The sequence below is a fragment of the Ostrinia nubilalis genome, chromosome 11, assembly GCF_963855985.1.
Source record: "Ostrinia nubilalis chromosome 11, ilOstNubi1.1, whole genome shotgun sequence".
Classification (NCBI taxonomy): domain Eukaryota; kingdom Metazoa; phylum Arthropoda; class Insecta; order Lepidoptera; family Crambidae; genus Ostrinia; species Ostrinia nubilalis.
The window spans coordinates 5,496,407-5,520,481 of NC_087098.1; the positions used below are offsets into that span (position 1 = coordinate 5,496,407).

A 24,075-nucleotide genomic window follows, 5' to 3' on the forward strand; every position below is an offset into this window, starting at 1 on the left:
TTCTATTTCAATTAAATAACTTTTAATAATAAAACATTGTATAACAAATTAATATTTTTATAAACGTAAACGCATTTTAAGGTCAAAAAAGTACGGGGTCAGGCGGATAGATGGCGCTTGCGAGCCTCGATTTGATACGTACTAAGAAAGACGAACTAGCATGGACAATGAGGGAAGAGCTCGAAAAGCCATAAGGTCCCGTGACGTCACCGACGGCTACCAAGACACGTATGAAGATCTAGAATACCAGCGCTCCGATGATGCCAATTTGCCGGGAATAGTAGAGATAGTAGAGCTCGATAGCGACGAAGCTAACCGAGACTTCCTCGCTGGCGATGGTGACGCGAATGATCCCGACTATGAGCCAGCGACCAGCGCCGCTAGGAGTAGAGGAAATGTAGTCCGCAAACCCAAAGTTGTGAAAGAGAAAAGGCCGCGGAGCAAGTCTCGAGGCCGCCGAACCAGAAGCCAGGTGGCCGCGGACAAAGTATCGAACGAACTGAAGGTCGATTGACCGCAGCACAGCGATTGTCCCCGATCGAAACGCAACTGTGATTCCTAAATAACTTTTAGACAATGATTAGGCTAATCCGTAGCTTTTAATTTAACTTAAAACTTTATGTTATCATACATTATTCGGTTATTTTGTAACTGTTTACACAATGTTTTAGCCACTTTGATTGATCTCTTTCAGATCATTATAAAAATGTATTTTTTTAAGCTTTTCAGTTTAACCAAATTAACGTGAGAAAGTCATGAAATTCTGGAAACGGGTGTTATGTTATTTATTTTTGTTTCCAAAATGCGCACTATCACACTTTTTATAGTTAGGTACTTGTATAATTTCTACAATGCATGACGTCATAATCTTAGTCCATTTTATGTGTTGCATGAATCTGAAACATCGACTCGTATGAACGTCGTTTAGTTTGTAATTCTAGAATGTGTGACTGAATTAGTTTTTATAATTTGATAATACATATCTTTAAAAATAAAAGCAGTTAAAATAAAGTGTATATTTTATTTGAAGTACATATATTAGGAAAGCTTTCGCAAGTCAATGCTTAGAGAAAAATATAGAAGTTATCAATATACTATTACTGCATGCGCTTGCACAAAGCTTGTTACTAGGCACCCCAACAGACAATGCTACAGATTTTGTGTGAGTATTATTTTTTATTATTGTAACACTTATGTAACAACATAACCTTCTAATTTCTTAATTGTTTTCGCATTTTCATTTTAAAAATATATTTTTTTAATTCTATAAATAAGTATATTCTATTATTTTGGCGATATAGGCACGATAATAAATAGAAATTTTGCTTGACATAAACTTTCATTTACTCGTAAACTTTACATTTATTGAAGTCCTCAGCCTAGGATAATACACAAAACTTAATATTCAAGCACATTTGAAAATAAATTACGGTGTAGTTTCTAAAATCGTTTTAGATATCTTTTGTAACCGATTGTAGTGCCGAAACATACGCCCTTGCCAGGATAACACTTCGTCCTTTAATTTAAAATTAACAAAATCCAATTTGCCAGGGAGGCGGAGGCCTAGTTCAGCAGCTGCGCAAGAGTTACAGTCTGTCGGACTTGAGCGAATGTTCGCCGCACGACGAGCGGGGCAGCGACGAGGCCGATGATGTTCTGCCCGAACCTAGGCTTATTCGCCGGGGGACTAAGAGGTACGTCATCATCATCATTTCAGCCATAGGACGTCCACTGTGAATATAGGCCTCCCCCAATGATTTCCATGTTGACCGGTTGGTAGCGGCTTACGTACAGCGCTTTCCTGCTACCTATATGATATCGGTCCACATTGTGGGTGGACGTCCCATGCTGCGTTTTCCACTCCAGAACCTACTGTCCCATCGGCCGTCAGTTCTGCGTACTATGTGCCCTGCCCATTGCAACTTCAGTTGCTAATCAATCGGGCTATGTCAGCGTAACCGCGCTTGAGTCATACATAAGCGACAAAAGCCCAATGGTCTTTGCCGAACTGGCTAACTAAATCAATTGAAGAATGCAGGTTCAAACACTGGCCGTTAGACAGGTGCGATGAACCCACTCGTAATACAAGCATTACCACGAGGGATTCATCATCGTCATTATCACTTCAGCCACAGGACGCCCAATGCGCAACATAGGACTCCCCTAAAGATTTCCATATTGCCCGGTTGGTAGCGGCTTGCATCTAGTCTAGTACCTTCCTGCCAACATTCACAGCGTTGTCATTGAACGCAGAACTGAACGCCGATGGGTTCAAGGTTCTGGACTACCGTACACGTACTGAAAATCCAAGAGGGGTTAATAATTAATTATGTACATTGAACATATGTACTAATATTATTTAAAAAACTTATTTCACTCAATCATAGTATAATGAGTATTGCTTCAATGACTATGTAGGTTAATATTGTTTGTTATAAAGTTCCAGTGGTTACAACACCCGCCGCAGCGCGTCGGAGTCAAACAGCCGATCGCCAATGTACTTCCCAGAGGTGGACGTCGACGTGCGGACCGCGCGGGCGAGGACTGACGAACCTGACTTCAGGTATACATAAATTCATAGACAAACTCTAATTATACAATACACTATACGCATAGCGTTGGTCACACGCCTCTTCTGCGAAACCATGACAAAGAAACTCTGGTTGATCAAAGTAAACTATGGGTTGATTCAATACATTTGTCGGCCGTTTGGTGTAGTGGTTCAGACTTCAGAACGGACTACTATACCGAGAGGTCCCGGGTTCGATTCCCGGTCGGGCAGAAATTGAAATGATGAATTTTAATTTCTGTGTCGGGTCTGGGTGTTACTATGTCTAGTGCTCATAGTACAAGCTTTGCTTAGTTTGGGACTAGAAGCGTCCAAAGATATTTATTATTATTTATAAGTAAAGGTAAGAGAAATGAACGCGTGTAAAATAATCGGTTTCGCTGTCATGCTTTTTCGGTGTGACACTGATGACCGTGTTACATATTTCTTTTGAACCTTAAGCGTGGCCTTTGAAATGGATATAGTTCGATTTGATATCATTTGATGCGAGGCAGCACCATTATGGCGCTGTTGGCCCTACCAGACTTGCCGTTATGTAGGTAGGTCAAACAAAACTATAACGTGTCGCTTTAAAAAAATATTACGAATATTCCAGCGGATTAACTCTTAATTATTATGGTTCAAAATCAGTTCCTTATTGTTCCAATTATATCTTAACGATCTTCTCTATTCCCAGCTACATAAAGTCTATCACGTTTTACTCCAGCACGGACATATTGCCAACTGTAACTGACAACAAAAATCCTTATTTCCAGCCACATAAAGTCCAGCGATTTACACCAGCGCAGACACGTCGCCTCATAATACCAACTGTATTTCACAACAATCGCCTCTATTTCCAGCCACATAAAGTCGAGCGAGGACATCAGCTCGGTTTACTCCAGAGCGCTTATAATACCAACTGTATTTCACAACAATCGCCTCTATTTCCAGCCTCATAAAGTCGAGCGAGGACATCAGCTCGGTTTACTCCAGAGCGCTCATTTTGCCAACCGTATTTCACAACAATCGCCTCTATTTCCAGCCACATAAAGTCGAGCGAGGACATCAGCTCGGTTTACTCCAGAGCGCTCATAATACCAACTGTATTTCACAACAATCGCCTCTATGTCCAGCCACATAAAGTCGAGCGAGGACATCAGCTCGGTTCACTCCAGAGCGCTCATAATACCAACTGTATTTTACAACAATCGCCTCTATTTCCCGCCACATAAAGTCGAGCGAGGACATTAGCTCGGTTAATTTACTCCAGAGCGGACATGTCGCCTCATAATATCAACTGTATTTACAACAATCGCCTGTATTTCCAGCCACATAAAGTCCAGCAAGGACATCACCTCGATTTACACCAGCGCAGACACACCGCCTCATAATACCAACTGTATTTCACAACAATCGCCTCTATTTCCAGCCACATAAAGTCGAGCGAGGACATCAGCTCGGTTCACTCCAGAGCGCTCATAATACCAACTGTATTTTACAACAATCGCCTCTATTTCCCGCCACATAAAGTCGAGCGAGGACATTAGCTCGGTTAATTTACTCCAGAGCGGACATGTCGCCTCATAATATCAACTGTATTTACAACAATCGCCTGTATTTCCAGCCACATAAAGTCCAGCAAGGACATCACCTCGATTTACACCAGCGCAGACACACCGCCTCATAATACCAACTGTAATTCACAACAATCGCCTCTATTTCCAGCCACATAAAGTCGAGCGAAGACATCAGCTCTGTTTACTCCAGAACGCTCATAATGCCAACTGTATTTCACAACAATCGCCTCTATTTCCAGCCACATGAAGTCGAGCGAGGACATCAGCTTGGTTTACTCCAGAGCGCTCATAATACCAACTGTATTTCACAACAATCGCCTCTATTTCCAGCCACATAAAGTCGAGCGAGGACATTAGCTCGGTTTACTCCAGAGCGCTCATAATACCAACTGTATTTCACAACAATCGCCTCTATTTCCAGCCACATAAAGTCGAGCGAGGACATCAGCTCGGTTTACTCCAGAGCGGACATGTCGCCTCATAATATCAACTGTATTTACAACAATCGCCTGTATTTCCAGCCACATAAAGTCCAGCAAGGACATCACCTCGATTTACACCAGCGCAGACACACCGCCTCATAATACCAACTGTATTTCACAAAAATCGCCTCTATTTCCAGCAACATAAAGTCGAGCGAGGATATCAGCTCGGTTTACTCCAGAGCGCTCATTATACCTACTGTAATTCACAACAATCGCCTCTATTTCCAGCCACATAAAGTCGAGCGAGGACATCAGCTCGGTTTACTCCAGAGCGCTCATAATACCAACTGTATTTTATAACAATCGCCTCTATTTCCAGCCACATAAAGTCGAGCGAGGACATCAGCTCGGTTTACTCCAGAGCGCTCATAATACCAACTGTATTTCACAACAATCGCCTCTATTTCCAGCCACATAAAGTCGAGCGAGGACATCAGCTCGGTTTACTCCAGAGCGCTCATAATACCAACTGTATTACACAACAATCGCCTCTATTTCCAGCCACATAAAGTCGAGCGAGGACATCAGCTCGGTTTACTCCAGAGCGCTTATAATACCAACTGTATTTCACAAAAATCACCTCTATTTCCAGCCACATATAGTCCAGCAAGGACATCACCTCGATTTACACCAGCGCAGACACACCGCCTCATAATACCAACTGTATTACACAAAAATCGCCTCTATTTCCAGCCACATAAAGTCGAGCGAGGACATCAGCTCGGGCTACTCCAGCGCGGACACCTCTGCCTCTCTCTCTCGCACGGCGTCGCTCGGCGCCGGCGCACGCCGCCCGCGCGCCGCTCGCGCCGCCGTCACGCCCATCAAACGCCCGCAAGCCGCTGAGGTCTGCTAACTGAATACTTGTATACTCTACGAAACTGTATCATGTTGTGTACCGAGTGATTCACCAGCCGGACTAGGATGCGCGCCGTGATAAAGTCTTATCGATTATTTTAGACGACAAATGTATGGCCTTATCGCATCGATAAAAGCTTATCGCGGTGCGCATCCTACCTAGGCCTGCATTTTTTTAAATTTATTTTTCTCCAGAATTTGTAAGATTATTATTTAGCAGGATAGACTTATTATTGGAGAGGAAATAATCATAAAAAAGAAATTTCTCCGTCATCAAGTTTTTAATTAAAGACAAGCTAAGGTGCATTTCGCATCGTCGTTTTATTAATGCTCCTTCACTTTGGATTTTTTTATTCGAAATCATTTATCACTCGGTACATAACAAACCTAGTTATGATTGACTGCGCTTGTCAAACCATTGTGTGTACCCTAGACATTATTTATCATTAAAAAGCTATTTTCAGTCACGTTGATTGCAGGTCTGATGACCCAATGACTAAGTAATGTTGTATCGGACGCGGTTCATACCATCATACATTAACATGCTAGCTCCTGAAGTCTTGTAACAAACTTTATCTATCCATATTAAATAAGACTGTATCAACAAACTTCTGCAAAACAAGTCCTTGATATCGTTGGTAATGTAGAAAGGGCTAATGCACCTTGAATATATTTTCTATTTAGGGATTTGTTTCTTTCTTAGATTACTAATACTGTCTTTTGTTCTACTTTTTTTTATTAAGAAATATAGTGAAGTATTTTGGCAAAAACTATTATGGAGTAAACTATACAAATATGTAGCTATATTTATATGCGATATTCGAGTCTTATTTAACCTTGTTATTGATTGCATTCATCGTGATACTATGAAGACCTCGCGCTTTACTTGTAATAATATTAATATGATGTCTTCTTTATAAAACGAAGCCTAATGAGGTCTGCGGTTTGCTTCTGCGGCTGAAAATACGGATATTATACGGAAAATACGACAGGTTGTATTAAAGGCTATGTAACGTATTTTAAGTTAAAATTATTACCGAGTTTTACGAAGCAACTTGAAATATTTTAAAGGATTGGCAAACATAACATAATATTATTCGTTGGGACATACAGGAGATTAGTTTTGAAACGCACAACATAAAAATAATTACAATAAAAGTAATAAAATTATGTATTATTAACACCATTTTAACAAGTAAATAATGTCCGTCACTTTCCATTAAATCTGATTTAACTATGATGGAAAGGACAAAATATCAGTGTAATAGAATAGTCAGATCTTAAAAATAAGTGTGAATAAATAATCGATCAAATTATAGTTTGTCAGTTTTGTCACAAACTTCTCTAAATACTTAATGATAGTAAATATGTGTTAGGGCATAATGCATTTTAATATTAATGTTATATAAATGATTAAAAATTCAGTTACAAAGAACGATATAATGGAACGCAAACCGTTGGCGAAAACGTTTGGAGTTAGATGGATGTAGCAGGGTAGGAATGGTGCTGGAATTTGGTTTTAGGAACGGTTAACGAAAGGCTCTAATTTTGAATGTGAAACTTTTGGAATACATAGTAGGACTTACCTAATTAAATATTTAAAGGAAGATTTATCACTGGTGTGTCGAGATGTGCTCATAAATAAATGTTTACCTGAAAGTGTGCTTTAGCTTCTAATTTATATAAACTATCTATAGAAGTAAAAATATGTATTAGGTTAAAATGTGTATAAAAATAATATCATTTGCATGTTTCCTTTACAAATCTAAATCTTTTCTACTGATCTTTCATTATTTTCATCTTGTGTATTGCTTTGAATACTTACATTTTAGTTATGTAGTCTTTTGTTTAAAATATTTATTATATCTTTAAGTCTGTTATTGCATTTATTAGTATGTACTCTTTTTCCGACGTTTGATATAGACTTAAGACCTTTTTATTTAAAGGAAAGCGAAGTAATCATCGAGGAGCTGTACGACGACGAATGCTTTGAATTTGCGAATATGCCCCCTCTAGTAAATCTTCCTTCTCCAATATTCTTATCCCAAACTGACCCTCCTTTCATATATCAATATGTTGGAGATCAGGTCAAAATAATTCAAGTTCTAGGTAGAGATTCTCTTAATACAAGTTTTAGCAAAGACAATAGTGATAAAGATAACTGGGACCAAAAAGAATCAGCAGCTCAAGTAGCATCATATAAAAATTCCGATAATGACGAACAATCAAAAGAAGTTTTTTATGAGTCTGAAATGGATACCTTAGAAAATGAACAGTTACATATTATTCAAAAAGAAATCCATACGGAAGGCACTATTCAATTCAAAAGTGAGGACACTAATGACGATAAAATAAACATAACATCAAGCAGTGACGCCCAAGAGATCAATAAGGTAGATAATTCACAAGCGATTATCGTAGAAAAAGTTGATAATGTGCAAGCAGAAGATAATGTTAATAAAGTAGACGAACATATTGACACGACCAGTCTAGACACGTCCGTTAACGAAAACGACTCCGCCGAGAGTGACGACGAAGCCTCATTTGGTACCCCGGAAGATTCTCCTAAATCAAAAAGAAAGTCCCCTAAAGGAAAATATGGGAAAGCTAAAGCTCCCCCACCTCCTAAACTAGAAATGCCTAATATGCGAACTGAGCATGATAGTACAAATTTGGATAGCGCATTGAGTACAACTTCCATAGAGAGTTTAAATGATATAGTTAAGATGCTCCCTAACGAAACTTTAAAAGAAAACAGTGCATTTAAAGGTGGCCTTACGGTAATAAATCCTATAGCTGAAAAGAAACGACGACACAAGTCGAAGTCACCCGGCAGACTTCCAAAAAGTCAGGGCTCGGGAATAAGTAAATTATTGCAATTGCCTACCAAACTAGCATTCTGGCAAAAGTCTGAAGATAAACCGAAATCAGATTGTGTATCTACCTCATCTGAAAATCACAGCAGAAGATCTTCAACTAATGAGAAACAAGCAGAGGATTATCAAAGTTGCCTCAATATTGATGTAGATGATACAGCAATTGAGAATGTTCTACCTCAAGCAGATATATCTGATGATCAAACGAGTTTTAAGGATGCATGTGACATTGATAGTGAAGTGATATCAAATGATATTATAGAAAAGAGTGATGCTTTGCAAAAGCTGATTGAAGCTAAAATAGAAAGTCACCCTGAATACAAATTTGTGTCTCTGCATGATGAAATACCGACTGCATCTAAAAGTACAGATGTATAAGAAGCCTTCCTTTAGTCCCCGAGTCCATTTAGCATTAGGAACCGGAGTTGAGCAGACCAGTATGTAGTACTATTATTTTTGTTGTTTTTTTATTTTTTGGCATGGTGTCGAATACTAATTTAGCTATACAACTATCTGTTCGTTAAAAGTACCATAAAATCCGTCAATATTTTAGCCAATTACTTGTATAAGTTAAAATATCTATGGCTAGAAATGTTCAAAACCTAGTGAATCATTAGGCCTTAGACATTATATTGTGGCTCTTGTGAGGTCTGCAGTCTGCACCCTGCAGTTTTTTGACGTTGTGAAATGCTTTTCGCAGTTTTCTCATACCCTTGGCTTAAGGTTCGGCCAAACCAACGCGATCACACGCGAGCAGCCTGCGTGCAGCGATGGCAATCAATGCATTTTAGTCTGGTCGCCATCGCTGCACGCCGGCTGATCGCGTGTGATCGTGTTGGTTTGGCCGAACCTTTAAGGGGAGACCAGGGACTGACTGACTATATGGGACTCCCCGGATAACCTATGCATCCACGGCGTATCGCTGTGCCATCTACGGTTTGACCTGAATGAGTTATTCTCGACTTGGACTATGAACAAAATCGACACTAACGTGCGTTTAAATTATAGAATGAGGTTCAAAGCTACATTCAATTTCTAGCATAGATTGATGCTTTTGATTGATTTAAATTCAGTATTTAGGAGACCAGTCACAAAACAATTGAATCAAGTTTTGAGCATTATTTTGTAATAAGACTTAAAATATTGTAAGTGACTTAGCATGCTATGTATTTTTTGTTTCTGTTTTATCACTTATGTTTTTTTATACATATGTATTTGTTTATTGTTTGGTATTTATTGACGTAACCAGACTATCCTAAAATGTTCCTAAATGGACTAGCATGTAGCAAAACTTTGTTTTTGTGTATGTATGTGTGTATTTTGGAGCTTACAAAAAAATAAATGTTAACCTGCAATTTTGAACTAAAACCCTATTAAAATTGCCACATAATGTGTTACATAATTTAGTTTGTGTCTTATATTAAAACCACAGTTAAAATACAGTATTTATCTAGTTGGCTGCTACAGCGTTTCAATATAAACGGTTCACTACAAGATGCATTAACTTCTTATGACTTAAAGTTATGTAACTAGAGTAAAAAGTCCTATACATATTGTATCTACAGATTAATGCATCTTGGATAAATACCAATAAGTGTCACTCACTATACATACCCTAATTGCTTATGCTTTTTATAATTAGTTTTCAATTTATTTCTTTTATTTCCAGGCAATGCTGTCGGCCTCTGCTACAATACCCCGCACAAAAAAAACGAATAAAAGGAAAACACAATAATTGTTTGACTGGAAACATTTCAATCTATGAAAATAATAGGGCTGATAATTCCCTATTTTTAATAAATTTATATGGCTGACTATGGGATGTTATGTAATCATTTTGTTGGTATTACATGCAGCATCTAACTCTAGCAAATATTTTGTCAGCTTTTTATTACTCTTAAATGATTTTACTATGGGAGTGTTTAGGGAGCGCTAGTCATGTAATGTAAAGCGTCGTTTTGAAAGAAAACAATGTTCGGCTCATTTGTTTTTCATTACTTCAGGCTTATTACAGGAATTTTGGTTGATGTTTTGATCGCTCTATCTTCCACAATAGTACTTTTCCACGCCAACAGTAGTCAAGTCGTAAACTAGCGCAACCTTATCAAAAACACTATGCAATTACCTACGTAATTAGTTCTTCCAAGCTTTTTAGTCTAGCTGTTAATGCGAAGTATTTTCGAAAAGACTTATGGGACACGTTTTTTAAAACTATTTAATAGTGTAACGCTCATTTATTGGTATAATATAATCGGTTATTTTTATGCGAGCCACGCGCATGCAAATAGCCTGTAGCTATATTGTCGCACTTTGTAAACTGGTGTATATTATTAGTGCAATATTTTAGGGGTAGCTATGAAACAAAAAACTTAGTTGTGTATGACATTTTATTATGTTAGGCGACAGCAAGATTTTATATTGGCGTTAGTGTCCAATAATACCTTTATTTGTTGATTTATCCCAAATTTGAAAATAATAATTATTAAGCATAAAATGCACAAAGGATTTTGATTAACGTGGATATCACATTATGAGAACATTTTGTTTTAAACAAAATTAATTATAATTTACTTCAAATTGGTGGCCTATAATTTTAGCCAAAATTTGCCAAATAAACTTAAAAACGACTCAAACTATCTATGTAGTGAAATTATTTTCTAATTATTAGCGTTAGGTAAACTAGTCCATAATAATTTAATAGCTTCAATGAGGCTTTTCATATCGATGTCGGTTAGTTAATTAATAGGATCTTTTTGAAGGAATTACTATACCGGGGGCATAACAATATAAATTTCAAAGTTATTAGGTATCTTTTCACAAGAAAAGCTGATGTAATGTTTATATTTATTTATTTATGCTAACTATCACGATTAAATATCTCATTATTAAATGAAGTTGTTTCTTGTTTTTTAATATTGTGATATTGCCCAGTATTTGTGATAGAGTTACCAAACACTGACTTGCATGGAATGTTATCATCATTACCAATAATTTTATAAATAAATCTCTAGCTAACTGTAATGCAGTTTATAAAATGTTACAAAATAAATAATTAATAATATTATGTATGTAATTTGTAATTAATTGTATAGATAGAATTTCATCATGACATGTTAATGGTTCCTCCTGTTAAATGTTATTTTATGTATTATTTATTTTTAAATTTTGTGTTAGTGTGCTTATTCTGACAAGTTACCTACATGAGAAAATCAGTGTACCATCTCCAGGTTTTCGAAGTTCGCCTGTTTTCTAATTTTGTTACCCACTTTTTGGGCTCGATTCTGTGGTATACTTCACAAAGCCACCGTATTTTATATTTCATAAGCTATGAGAGCTAAAAGGAAACAAAGACTGCAAAAGTAATACAAAATTGGTTTAGTGGATGATACCAGAATTGAGCATGAATATTTTTATGTATCTTACCTATGCAAAATTGTGTGACTATTTTATGGAATTTAAGTTTGAAATAAATTACAATTGAATGGTACTTTAATTTTTATTTCTTCAATTTAACATACATACATACATACGTACATACACAGAACATAATAATATTACATTATTCCACCTGCTCTCAACCGCAGAGTATCAAAGATGTATTTGCCATGATCACTTTTATACTCATTATCCAATAGTTGCTGTTCTAATAAATTTAAAGATTTTCCATCCCATGATTTAATCCAATATAACAATGAAAATAATTTAAAGTAAATAGATGTATCATTATCTGCATCAGATATAACAATTTTAGGTAGATTTTGAATAATTTTAGTCAAATTAGGTTTTGTCACTTTACAAAATATGTCATTATTTCTAACTGCAAATATTTGCAGAATATTGACTGTTTGTGTAGTTACGGATTTTTCCAATAAAATGTTCGGTAAATTCTTCAACCATGTTTCAAAAGATTCACTTGTGTGAAAATCTTTTAGCCAATCATTCAAAGCAATTTTGCATAATAATGAGAAAATCTTTTGTTTGAATGAATTATCAATATTTTCATTAAAATATTCCCTGATTATTTTTTGGAATATTGGAATCATGACAGTTGATCCTTTAGTCCAATTGTTTTGCTTTGAGAATATGGTATCCAGTACATTTATGATTGTGCTAATAGTATCATCTTGGGCAGTATGACTGAATGCTTTCTCAAGATAGTTTAGAACTGAATTGATTTCTTTTGCCTGATTCTTAACATTAACATTTGAATTGAGTTTAATGTATAAGTGACAAATTTTTAGATTTTCCTGAACTAATTTTGGATCTGTTATCAGATCTTCAAAAACAGAGTCATCAGATTTTTTATGTTTCATCCTCATATTGGTCACATAAGGGAATGATGTTACAAAATGTTGACTGAATGATTGCTTGTATTTTTGGTTAAATATACTCCCAATGTCTGAACTTGGATTCTTGATAGCTTGATATTGAACTAAATCAAATAGGAGAGAAATTACATCCAGTGAATGTTTTAGTAGTGCAGCTGCATCCTCATTGATGACAGTTTCAATATTCATTCCTGATGAAGTCTTTGGGCACACTTCCAGCCAAGTTTCATAAAGCAGAGGCATCAAAGTATTAACATAATGTTTAAACTTTTCAACTTCATCCAAGGGTGCCACATCTTGCGAGTTTTTAGAAGAAAAGCATGATACACTACAAACAGATGTGTATACCGGGTTGAATAAAGAGTAGATGTTCATCTTTGACTCATCAAATTTTTGAGCAGGTTTTGAACTAGGTTTCTCCTTAGTTTGCACTTGGTTCAGATTGATATATTTAGAAAGATAATCCTTCAATCTATGTAAGACTTTGACCCTCCATTTCACACTTGTTATTTGACTGCCCAAGTTTACAGTTAATGTTCGACCTGGTTTGGAATCTATTCTTAACTTGGATATCATATCCAAAAAGTTTGGTAATATTTTGTGAAAGTATTGGACAACTTTTTCAGGTGTACAAACAAGCAGAAGGTCTAAAAATAGCAAAGAGTCTTCTTGGATTCTAGTGTCGATGTGAGTCATAGCACTCCTTAAATAGGTGGCCATTATGTCAAAGAAGGGGTCCAACTTCTGGATTTCGACATTTGATAAAACTAATTGAAGGACTTTGAGAGTCTCGTGTCTAACCTGAAAATTTTAATAACATTAGAATTTCATGATTAAAGAAAAAAACAGTTACACGACATTTATGTAGATCTAATGATCCGTTTTAATTACATACCACTTTTTCGACGTTTAACACCAAGGGAGTTACAGCCAAAATTATTTGTCCAAGATTTTGATCTAATATATCAGCATGTGTTATTATATCTTTGATACCATCCAGGGCTTCAGTGCGAGACTTAGTATTGAAATGGTTAAGCCGAGACAAGAGATCCTTTAAATTAAGCTTTTTAGACGATAATACCTCATTAGTTCCCCGTTTCTTCAACTGTTCTTTGATAACAATTTTTTTAACTTTGAAATTCGTTTTGGTTACATTTGTACCTTTGGGTAAATCTTTCTTCTTGGATTTTAATTTAGTTTTCGACTTCTCAGATTTAAGGAACTTTTGGTGGCGCGTGGCACCAGTTTGGGGCATTTTGGGAAGCTTTTCAATACATTTATGTTTATAAAAATCACTTCATAACCTCTCTCTTTGCAGTGCTTTGCAGTTGCTGCCAAAGAGCATAAAAGAGTAAGAGACGGCACTCCATAGATATTTTTTGAGCTCACGCACACATATGCATTTTAGAGAACGACCCGCAAATCTTTACCAACCGCACAAACTACAGGCGGAGCTACCAACATAATGCCTTATTTTCTGACAGTATTAGTGACGTTCGTAATAACTTATCGATTATCGATACTTTGCTAGGGTTGTAATTGCATATCGATATCTAGTATAGGAACCTTCAATATTTTAATGATTACTATTTTTATTTTATACTATGTGTAAGTAAAACGAAGTTTTGTAACGTAAATTATTTATTTCGAAATAAAATAGGTATATTACAATAAGTATTGAACATGACATAGCAGTTGTAGGCATGAGGAATTATTATTGAAAATTATAACAAAGTACAGAAATGATAATTTTGTAAACTTTTATTTTCACAACTTTTTCTAAGAAAAAATAGGATTTTTATTTATAAACATCTTTAATTTTCTTATCAGCTGATCGAACCTCAGCCTCAAGATTACTTTTCAATGCTTTGTTGCTGTGCTTTTTTACTTTTGTCAGCAAAATTGTTTTCACTTTTTATGAAGCTGTCATTAATGATTTTACAACTTTTTCTTAGAAAAAGGTAACTTAATATTTTAAACATCTTATCATAAATTTCTTTATTATGTTGTTGACATTTAAACCAACTAAAATTACAATTTGTACTCAACATTAAGAAAATGAATTTTCCAACATTTTCCATATATATCTGGTCGGCAATATGGTCATGATAAAATTGTTTAGCTTCATTTACGGTGGTACATAATTGAATTGTTGGATAAACGAGACTTATTTTATCATGCCACCATTCGCGAAGAGATATATATGCATACAAATCATTGTCAACAGGAGTTTTCACGCTCAAACACTCTTCACAAATTAAACAAGAACTGTTCTGTAATAGTTTGGCAGCTAAATACCCGCTTACATATACTACTGGTTGGTTTTCAAGGCTACACAAATTTTCAATGGGCTGTTCTAAGTTTTCAGGGTCCGGGATAGACAACACAGGATAAAATTCAGTGTCTGTGGAATCTTGAACATTAATTTTTATTTCTGTTGTTTTTAAATTAGTTTTTAAAATGTCTTTATATTCCAGCTGATATATATGTTTATTGTTGTCTGCTTCACAATTAGCACTTCTGCTATGAGGCACTTTCAGCCCAGTAACCATGCTTGTTTTAAGCGCTGCAGTAAAGTGCGTGATAGTGGGATTTCTATTGGTTACACTGTGTTGCCTAATGATTCCAAATAAGTTTTCCAGAGAGTCTTGGTTAAACTGTCTAAGGTTCATATATTTAAACCCTTCATTCTTTAACTTTTCCCAAATATCGTTTAAGGATTTGATAGATATTTGATATCCCTTTACGCATTTAACATTTTTTAGTATCGTGTTTTCTGCTGTTATAAATTTTATGGTTTTTAACTTATCAGTATAAAAGGTCCAAGACTCAATGTGATTACTTGATGTGGAAACATTTTCCCGGATCCCTTTCTTTACGTCATTTAAAGATGATGGACCATTTGTACAATCAAATAGTTTATCTAACTGTTCAATCACAAATGCTGTATCATTGCAATCAGAAACTTCTTTCCATGCCATCATTTTTAAAATAGCTGCCACGGTATTACTCAGAGCATGCGCAGCATACTTCACCCTCATCTTAGTTTTGAATGTTGGATTTACAATGGTACTATTCAGTTTTTTAAAATTTAAAAAATTTCTGTTGTGTTCTTCTGCAACTACCAAATGCCTCCATTGTGCAATTTTTCCATCGAAAGACATATTTCCACTTTTAAAGAAATTGTTTCGTAATGATTTGAACAAGTGAGGGATGTCATAGATTATAAAAATTTTGTCATTATTTACAGAGAAAAAGTTGCTATCTATGCCTTGTCCACAGTTTCTTTTTAACATGTTAAGAGCTCCTATATTTGTAGATCCCTGATCACAAACTGTTGTTAGAACCATAAATCCGATTTCTTTTAATTTTTTGATGATGTCCGATATAATTTTTGCCAGTTTTGCTGTTGATATTGTGCCTTCCACAAAATAGTGCGCAATATATTGTTTGTATTTATGTTTAGCACCCTGTATCATAAACACTAACGCATGGTCTGCAATTTTCTTTTCTCGTCCCATGTTCTCGCCCTCTCCATAATCCACGTAGCCATCCACTTTATCAGCAATTTCGTTATAAATTATCCGTTTCTTTAACGCCATCTCGTCAAATATTAACGAGCAATATTTATTTTCCTTTGGCATACTTGATGCTTTTGCCTCTAACATATCAATTATATTTTTATTTATACCAGGCTCCATTGGTATATTTTTTAAAATCCTTTGGAGCGTTTTAGTGCTTGGTAGCGTAAACAGCTTTTGCATATAGCGGTATGCTTTAGGGGACCGTTTAAATATAGCCAAAGCATATATTTTGTTGGCTAAAGTCCACCTTTTTCCTTGTGACTTTTTTTTGTTATTCTGCACTACATCCTTTACTAACGATGTCAGCACTTCCGAATCTAACTTGTCTAAATTCACTCTTGACTTCGCTATATTCCTTATTGTTTTTTTTGCATTTTGTAACTGTCGCCAAAGCCTCTTCTCTTTAATTGTAAATGTTGATGAAGTGTCTGTAATAAAAACATTTCCATTAGTAAAAAAAACAACATTAAAGCAAATTGAATTGAATATTGGTTAATTAATCAGCAATTTTACTTAGTTTTTTAAATTAGGATGTTTTATCTTACCTTTCATTTCAATGTTTTTCTTAGGTCTTTTATAACTGTGGACTAATATTTCTGCCTGTGCATCTTGATGGCAAATGTTTTTATCATCTGAAATATTATAAATATGCAAATTAGTTTAAAATTTATTTTGTTGTTTTATGAAACATATTATTTCCAAATCAATCAATCATTATCAAGTTTTAAAAAAATGCAAAGACAGGATAATGATAGCTCTTCTCATAAAATATGAAGCGTGGGCCCACCTTCAATAACAATGACATAATATTAAATTAAAGGCATTTAGAGGTTTTAATGTTCTGCATTCTGGATGCGGTCTGCGGGTATGTCAAGACAATCTGTAAGTGGTCGTGATAAGGCAATCAGTCACGTGTGCTTTGCGTTCTTTGTTCGTATCCGCACGGTCAAATAGCATTAATATAAAATGTACAGAAACCTAGAATGTTGTACATATAAGTTCATTTTGACCTGACTGCAGACTGCAGAACGCATCCAGGGTGGCATTCTTTAGTTTGAGGGAAGGCATATTTTAGAAGGTAAATAATTAGTTTGTACACTTACCATGAGTAATGGGTTTATAGGTCATATGTTCTGGTGCATTGGAAGTAGAAGGAAGAGGTTCAAAAGTTGTTTTCGCAGAAATACCAGAATCTGGTATATCCACAGCTCCCAAACATGTTGAATTTAGTTGTTTGGTTGTAGTTGTAAGGGGAACTGAAAGCAGATAATGAAATGTGAATTGGGTAATAAAATGTCATGTTCTTACCCAACTTTAGGGTACAATCAGTCTAGTACATGTCTTGCTCACATTAAAAATTACTAGCTTATAAATATTATTAAACTAGCTGACCTGGCTAATTAATGTAGATTGCCTAAAATTTTTCAAATTGGTCCGGTACTTTTTTTGAAGAATTTGTATTACACAAATTACTAAAGTCCCTCTAACTCAACACACATTCTAAGCTAAATTGTGTTACGAGTGGGTTTACTACAATATTCAAGCTGTGGGGTTCTAACCCGCACTTTAGGCTATCTTGGCTTCGAGTTACGGAGCCGATCAAATACAAACAAACAATTAAATATTTCCTTTTTATATTATTAGTATAATTTAAGATAAACATACCTCGTTCAACTGGATTTGACTTCTTTGGAATGCAATATGAATGATCATAAAGAACTGTAACAAAGTATAGATATAATTAATAATTGAAATTATATATTATTTATTGATAAGCATACAACACATGTTTGTGGTTACAAAGAAAGAACCTTGTTAAATTGCATTCGGTTGGTTTGTTTTGGAAACCAAAGAAAATTAATTAAGACATCTAAATAATTCAGAAAAATTGATAGTAAATTAAATTTAAAAAAAATAATTGAAGTCATCATCATACCTGTCTTGAGGTTTTCTTTATTGGAGTCTTTTACATGAAGAGGAAACTCTGTCAAAACTTCATCTGGCAAGATGGGATTGCTCAATTCCAGTGTTGGAATAGCTGAGTTCTTCAGCCGAGTTCCTTTGGCATTGAAGGATTCAAGAGTGAAGTGCCCACCACAAACAAACTTCAGTTGGTGTAACTTTTCAATAGGTACATATGCTAAGTCTTCTATGCCAGCATTTTTAACCCACATTCGACAACTGAAATAAGAAATACCTATTAGAAAAGAAAAAGAATAACAAACTGAAATTTATTCATCAACTAATTTCTTTTAGTATTGTTATGCAATTCATTTACAGAGTACGAAACAAAATACTGAAATTAAAAATTGGTTATGGTTATTTACTGTATGATTAAAAATATTAATCCCAGCCTTTAAGTTTACACAATCAGTAAAATTATCTTGTAATAAATGAGTGTTATTAGAAACTTACCGGTCAGAATCCAGAGGAAACCTACTCAAAAGTAAGGGTGATCCACCACGACTTCGCCTCTTATTACAAATAACGCACTTCTTGTTGTTTCTACTCTCCATTATCAGTAGAAGCCTAAAATGAAATAGGTATTAATTAAACAAAGCCTATAATTTCTCTCCAACCAGTGTCAATGCCCTGGTTCATGCATTTACCAGTTTTGAAAGTACATTTACATTTTCATCACATAGGGTTGTTTTTAATGAATAATAGATTTGTAATAGATCTAATATTTCAAGTAAGTAGATAACATACCCATTAAACAGAAAAGTAAATAAGAGTTTAAACTTCTGTAGAAGTTGAAACACAGCTTATTTAAAAGAGTCTCTATCTCACAAAAAACATAACACTGAACAGCAAACTTTATCACGCCCGATACGGAGGAACTTAATCAACTCAACGTAAACGACAGAAAAGTTTATTTACAGTAATATTGCACCAAATCTGAGAAAATAACTTCACACGAATCAATTAAAAACTCAAACTCAATTGACAGACATTTTTTTTCATTTGTCAAACTAACAATACTACCAACATAAGGACACTAACAATTATTTTTAGTATGGTGGTATTGATCCGCGGGTTCCCCTGCTGTAGTGAAATCAATCCAAAATGCACTTTATTGCTTAAGGGATAAGGTTGTATATCAATTGCTACATATAGAGACTAGTTTTTGAATGAGAAGTGTCTACCCACTGGTTGCTGCCTGTGCCTGCACGTCAACAACGTCAAAGAGAATACAAATGTCAAAGAATTTTCCGTTATACGCATTTATCTGTCAATCGAAAATAAACTAAAAATAATATTTTTATTTAAATTTTATAACTTAAAATGCATTGAAATAAGTATGTAATAATTTTATTATGGGTTTAAATTAAAGATAATTCAGTGTGTTTGTTTGTTATAATATAATTATAAATAATGATAACTCAATTATACAATGCGTAAAATGAAATATCTTTTTCCTCTTTACTTTAGTGATATTCTTAAGTCGTAATCTGTAAATCGATTGATGAATTTCGCGAACCATTATCATTAGATGGAAATTATCTGCCCCCTAGACAAAACGCACTTTTTGATCGAATCGAAAATAGAATCCGTCAAAACTCCATACAAAAAAGAGGCTTTTCAACCACTTTTCGACTGGTTTGCGATTATAATTTGCACTTTGTCTAGACCCCAGTGTTGCCAGTCGGGTCTAGTCAGAAATTACCAGAAATATAAAAAAAAGTAACCTTTTTGAATAAAAAGTAACCTTCATACGGGGGGGGGGGGGGGGGGGTGCGGAGCGATGATTGTGTAAGGTTGTTCATGGATGGAAAATGAATACAATTATCATCATCATCTAAATTCGAAAAGTGACCAGTCGTATAAAAACGTTTCATGGATTTGCGTTTTATTATCGAAAAACATTCGCTAAAACTCATTTTTTTTAACAAATAATAAATCAAATTCAAGTTTAAATGCACTTTATGACATAATTTTTAAATTGTCACTTTTAATATTTTTTACTGAATAACCTGTAAAGTTAATTCTACAATTTCTGAAAAATCACCTAAAAGTAACCTTTTCATTAGTGTTACCTAAAAGTAACCACAGCAGTTCAAAAGTAACCAAAAAGGTTACAAAAGTAACCTTCTGGCAACACTGCTAGACCCACAGAACTTAATCCCTAAACTTGCTTCAAGCAAGCACTAAAAAAGAGATTTCGTTTCACGCATCGTCTATGTGAGTTATCATTATTTTTAATTGTGTTATAACAAACAATTAAACACACTGAATTATCTTAAATTTGGCCCTATAATAATCAATAAATTATTACATACATTTTTTCAATACATGATTAAATTACAAAATTTAAATAAAAATATTATTTTTAGTTTATTTTCGATTGACAGATAAATGCGTATAACGGAAAATTCTTTGACATTTGTATTCTCTTTGACGTTGTTGACGTGCAGGCACAGGCAGCAACTGCAAAGCACTGCAAAGAGAGAGGTTATGAAGTGATTTTTATAAACATAAATGTATTGAAAAGCTTCCCAAAATGCCCCAAACTGGTGCCACGCGCCACCAAAAGTTCCTTAAATCTGAGAAGTCGAAAACTAAATTAAAATCCAAGAAGAAAGATTTACCCAAAGGTACAAATGTAACCAAAACGAATTTCAAAGTTAAAAAAATTGTTATCAAAGAACAGTTGAAGAAACGGGGAACTAATGAGGTATTATCGTCTAAAAAGCTTAATTTAAAGGATCTCTTGTCTCGGCTTAACCATTTCAATACTAAGTCTCGCACTGAAGCCCTGGATGGTATCAAAGATATAATAACACATGCTGATATATTAGATCAAAATCTTGGACAAATAATTTTGGCTGTAACTCCCTTGGTGTTAAACGTCGAAAAAGTGGTATGTAATTAAAACGGATCATTAGATCTACATAAATGTCGTGTAACTGTTTTTTTCTTTAATCATGAAATTCTAATGTTATTAAAATTTTCAGGTTAGACACGAGACTCTCAAAGTCCTTCAATTAGTTTTATCAAATGTCGAAATCCAGAAGTTGGACCCCTTCTTTGACATAATGGCCACCTATTTAAGGAGTGCTATGACTCACATCGACACTAGAATCCAAGAAGACTCTTTGCTATTTTTAGACCTTCTGCTTGTTTGTACACCTGAAAAAGTTGTCCAATACTTTCACAAAATATTACCAAACTTTTTGGATATGATATCCAAGTTAAGAATAGATTCCAAACCAGGTCGAACATTAACTGTAAACTTGGGCAGTCAAATAACAAGTGTGAAATGGAGGGTCAAAGTCTTACATAGATTGAAGGATTATCTTTCTAAATATATCAATCTGAACCAAGTGCAAACTAAGGAGAAACCTAGTTCAAAACCTGCTCAAAAATTTGATGAGTCAAAGATGAACATCTACTCTTTATTCAACCCGGTATACACATCTGTTTGTAGTGTATCATGCTTTTCTTCTAAAAACTCGCAAGATGTGGCACCCTTGGATGAAGTGGAAAAGTTTAAACATTATGTTAATACTTTGATGCCTCTGCTTTATGAAACTTGGCTGGAAGTGTGCCCAAAGACTTCATCAGGAATGAATATTGAAACTGTCATCAACGAGGATGCAGCTACACTCAGGGCCGTCTTTAACCTACTAGGGGCCCTGGGCACTTCAGGATCAATGGGGCCCTTTTCATCTTGAAAAAGGTTTTCTTTGAGAGCAGACGGGGGCAGTGGTGGCGTAGCATGGGTTGGCACCCGGAACGATCACCATGCTTGGCACCCGGGGCAGACCGCCCCCACCGGAATGTTATCATAATTACCAATAATTTTATAAATAAATCTCTAGCTAACTGTAATGCAGTTTATAAAATGTTACAAAATAAATAATTAGAACATAATAATATTACATTATTCCACCTGCTCTCAACCGCAGAGTATCAAAGATGTATGTATTTGCCATGATCACTTTTATACTCATTATCCAATAGTTTTGGTTCTAATAAATTTAAAGATTTTCCATCCCATATAACAATGAAAATAATTTAAAGTAAATAGATGGATCATTAAGTTTAAGACTACCCTTCAATTCCCTTGCCGCTCCCATACATCAGGCACTGATTTAGTTTACGCGCTAGACTAATGCCCATTTTTTATATTCAATTCTTGTCCAAATCCCGATTTCAATTTAATTTAGTTTTAGATTAAATATCCACAATTTTAGGTGCGTTTACACTTTAATATTATTTAAATGTCTTATAAACAATATGAAAATTAATGTAAAAATATCGAAAACCGCAGATATTTTTGAACAAAAACATAAATAAAAAAGTTATCAAATCAAAAACTTTCTTTTTGAAAAGCTTTATTTGGATTTGGATTAGAATTGAATATAGGAAACCAGTCTTAGTAATCTGCTACCCTGGCCAGTTATAATTTTGAATTTTTTAATGGACTATTTTTGTGGGCTTTTGACACCCTTACCCTTAAAACTTGTAAACAACATCGTAGTCGGATTAATTATTCGATTATGTTCTAGGACGGGAAACTGGAACTCACTTGTAATGTCACTGTCAGTCATGTCATAATTTTTTGACACTTTAAAAAATTACCCAAGTTGCGCACGTGTTTACTTGTTTCTGCCCCCCTAGACAAAACGCACTTTTTGATCGAATCGAAAATCGAATCCGTCAAATTCCATACAAAAAAGGGGCTTTTCGACCACTTTTCGACTGGTTTGCGATTATAATTGCACTTTGTCTAGACCCACTGATAGTGAAATTAGTGATTTTTGTTTGATAACTGGTGGTACAATAGCAATACAAAATGAAAATAAAGAAACAACACCGCAGGAAAAAATACCTACATCATCTTAACCGTAAGCGAATGAGTAAAAATCAAAGTAGTACTGGCACAGTTCTATGGTAAATAGTATTGAATTTTCATTGGTACCATCTATGTTTGTAACTCAGAATACAGAACAATTCTGTTCTATATTCTAAGGTTTGTAATCAATTGAAAATAATTTTATAGTAATGTTGATTTCAACTTTTCAGCAAAGTAATGAAAGATGAATGGGACCACAAAAAGTCGACTCTCCGAAATCTCACAGAAATGGGCTTAGCAAATGATCCAAACCAGGTTATAAAAATTCCTAGTTTTAAAAAGGAACAGTTGAAAAGGGCAAAGAAAATGGTAAATGACGATGAGTCTGCTGAAAGTGAAGAGGAGACAATAGAAGTAGTTCCTAAGATTGAAGTTGTAAATAAACTGGAACTAGAAGCAAAAGCGCCCCGTGAAAGAAAGTTTAAGTAAGTCTGATGTTACCAAAAACTGTTTTTTACAAATAAATCTGTGAGTTAAAAGAGATTCTAGTGGTAGTCTTTTGTGCTGAGATCTTTAGTATAAAATTATTAACATATAACATTTTTATTTTACAGGTTACCAAAAGGACAAGTTGAATTTATAACATATCTTCTAGACAAATATGGGCATGATTATAAAGCTATGGCCAGAGATAAGAAAAATTACTATCAGGAAACATGGAAACAATTAAGGGCCAAAGTGAAAACCTTCATGGGGATTCCAAAGCAGTACGGAGAATACTTGAAGACCAGAGGATTGCTGGAAAAAGAAGAAGATGAGGAAGAAATTAAAAAACAAGCCCAAGCATTAGTTATGGATGATAGTGATTAAGATCGTTTTATTATTGAATTTGTGAATATGAAGTTATTCAGATGTGAATAAATAAATTATACATAAACATTTAGTACTTTTGCTTAAGACAAATGTTCAACTTTGCTATTGAGTGTCGGCATGTCATAGAACACTTGAAAGCAATTA

At 34.8% G+C, this 24,075-nt stretch overlaps 4 protein-coding genes across 4 annotated transcripts in view; 3 read left to right on the forward strand and 1 right to left on the reverse strand.

The window, feature by feature from the left end:
* LOC135076110 (uncharacterized) overlaps nt 1-11,834 on the forward strand; it is a 39,584-nt gene extending 27,750 nt beyond the window's left edge. Inside the window, exons 5-9 of the mRNA XM_063970571.1 lie at nt 1,552-1,694; nt 2,441-2,563; nt 5,307-5,460; nt 7,418-8,784; nt 10,017-11,834. Coding sequence (XP_063826641.1) covers nt 1,552-1,694; nt 2,441-2,563; nt 5,307-5,460; nt 7,418-8,725 — 1,728 coding nt within the window. The 3' untranslated portion in view covers nt 8,726-8,784; nt 10,017-11,834. The remainder of the gene's footprint in view (nt 1-1,551; nt 1,695-2,440; nt 2,564-5,306; nt 5,461-7,417; nt 8,785-10,016) is intronic.
* On the reverse strand, nt 11,830-14,030 carry LOC135076111 (testis-expressed protein 10 homolog). The gene is made up of 2 exons (XM_063970572.1): nt 13,571-14,030; nt 11,830-13,476 (listed from the first exon to the last, which is right to left on the reverse strand). Exons 1-2 carry the CDS (start codon nt 13,928-13,930, stop codon nt 11,902-11,904), a joined length of 1,935 nt encoding a protein of 644 aa, XP_063826642.1. The 5' UTR covers nt 13,931-14,030; the 3' UTR covers nt 11,830-11,901.
* Nucleotides 14,031-20,662: 6,632 nt separating this feature from the next.
* LOC135075848 (testis-expressed protein 10-like) lies at nt 20,663-22,136 on the forward strand. The gene is made up of 2 exons (XM_063970311.1): nt 20,663-21,120; nt 21,215-22,136. Exons 1-2 carry the CDS (start codon nt 20,761-20,763, stop codon nt 21,932-21,934), a joined length of 1,080 nt encoding a protein of 359 aa, XP_063826381.1. The 5' UTR covers nt 20,663-20,760; the 3' UTR covers nt 21,935-22,136.
* Nucleotides 22,137-22,790: 654 nt separating this feature from the next.
* LOC135076096 (nucleolar protein 16) lies at nt 22,791-23,997 on the forward strand. Its single transcript, XM_063970556.1, has 4 exons — nt 22,791-22,871; nt 23,002-23,156; nt 23,289-23,543; nt 23,673-23,997. The coding sequence occupies exons 2-4, from the start codon at nt 23,059-23,061 to the stop codon at nt 23,926-23,928; spliced, it is 609 nt and encodes a 202-aa protein (XP_063826626.1). The 5' UTR covers nt 22,791-22,871; nt 23,002-23,058; the 3' UTR covers nt 23,929-23,997.
* The last annotated feature ends 78 nt before the right edge of the window (nt 23,998-24,075 follow it).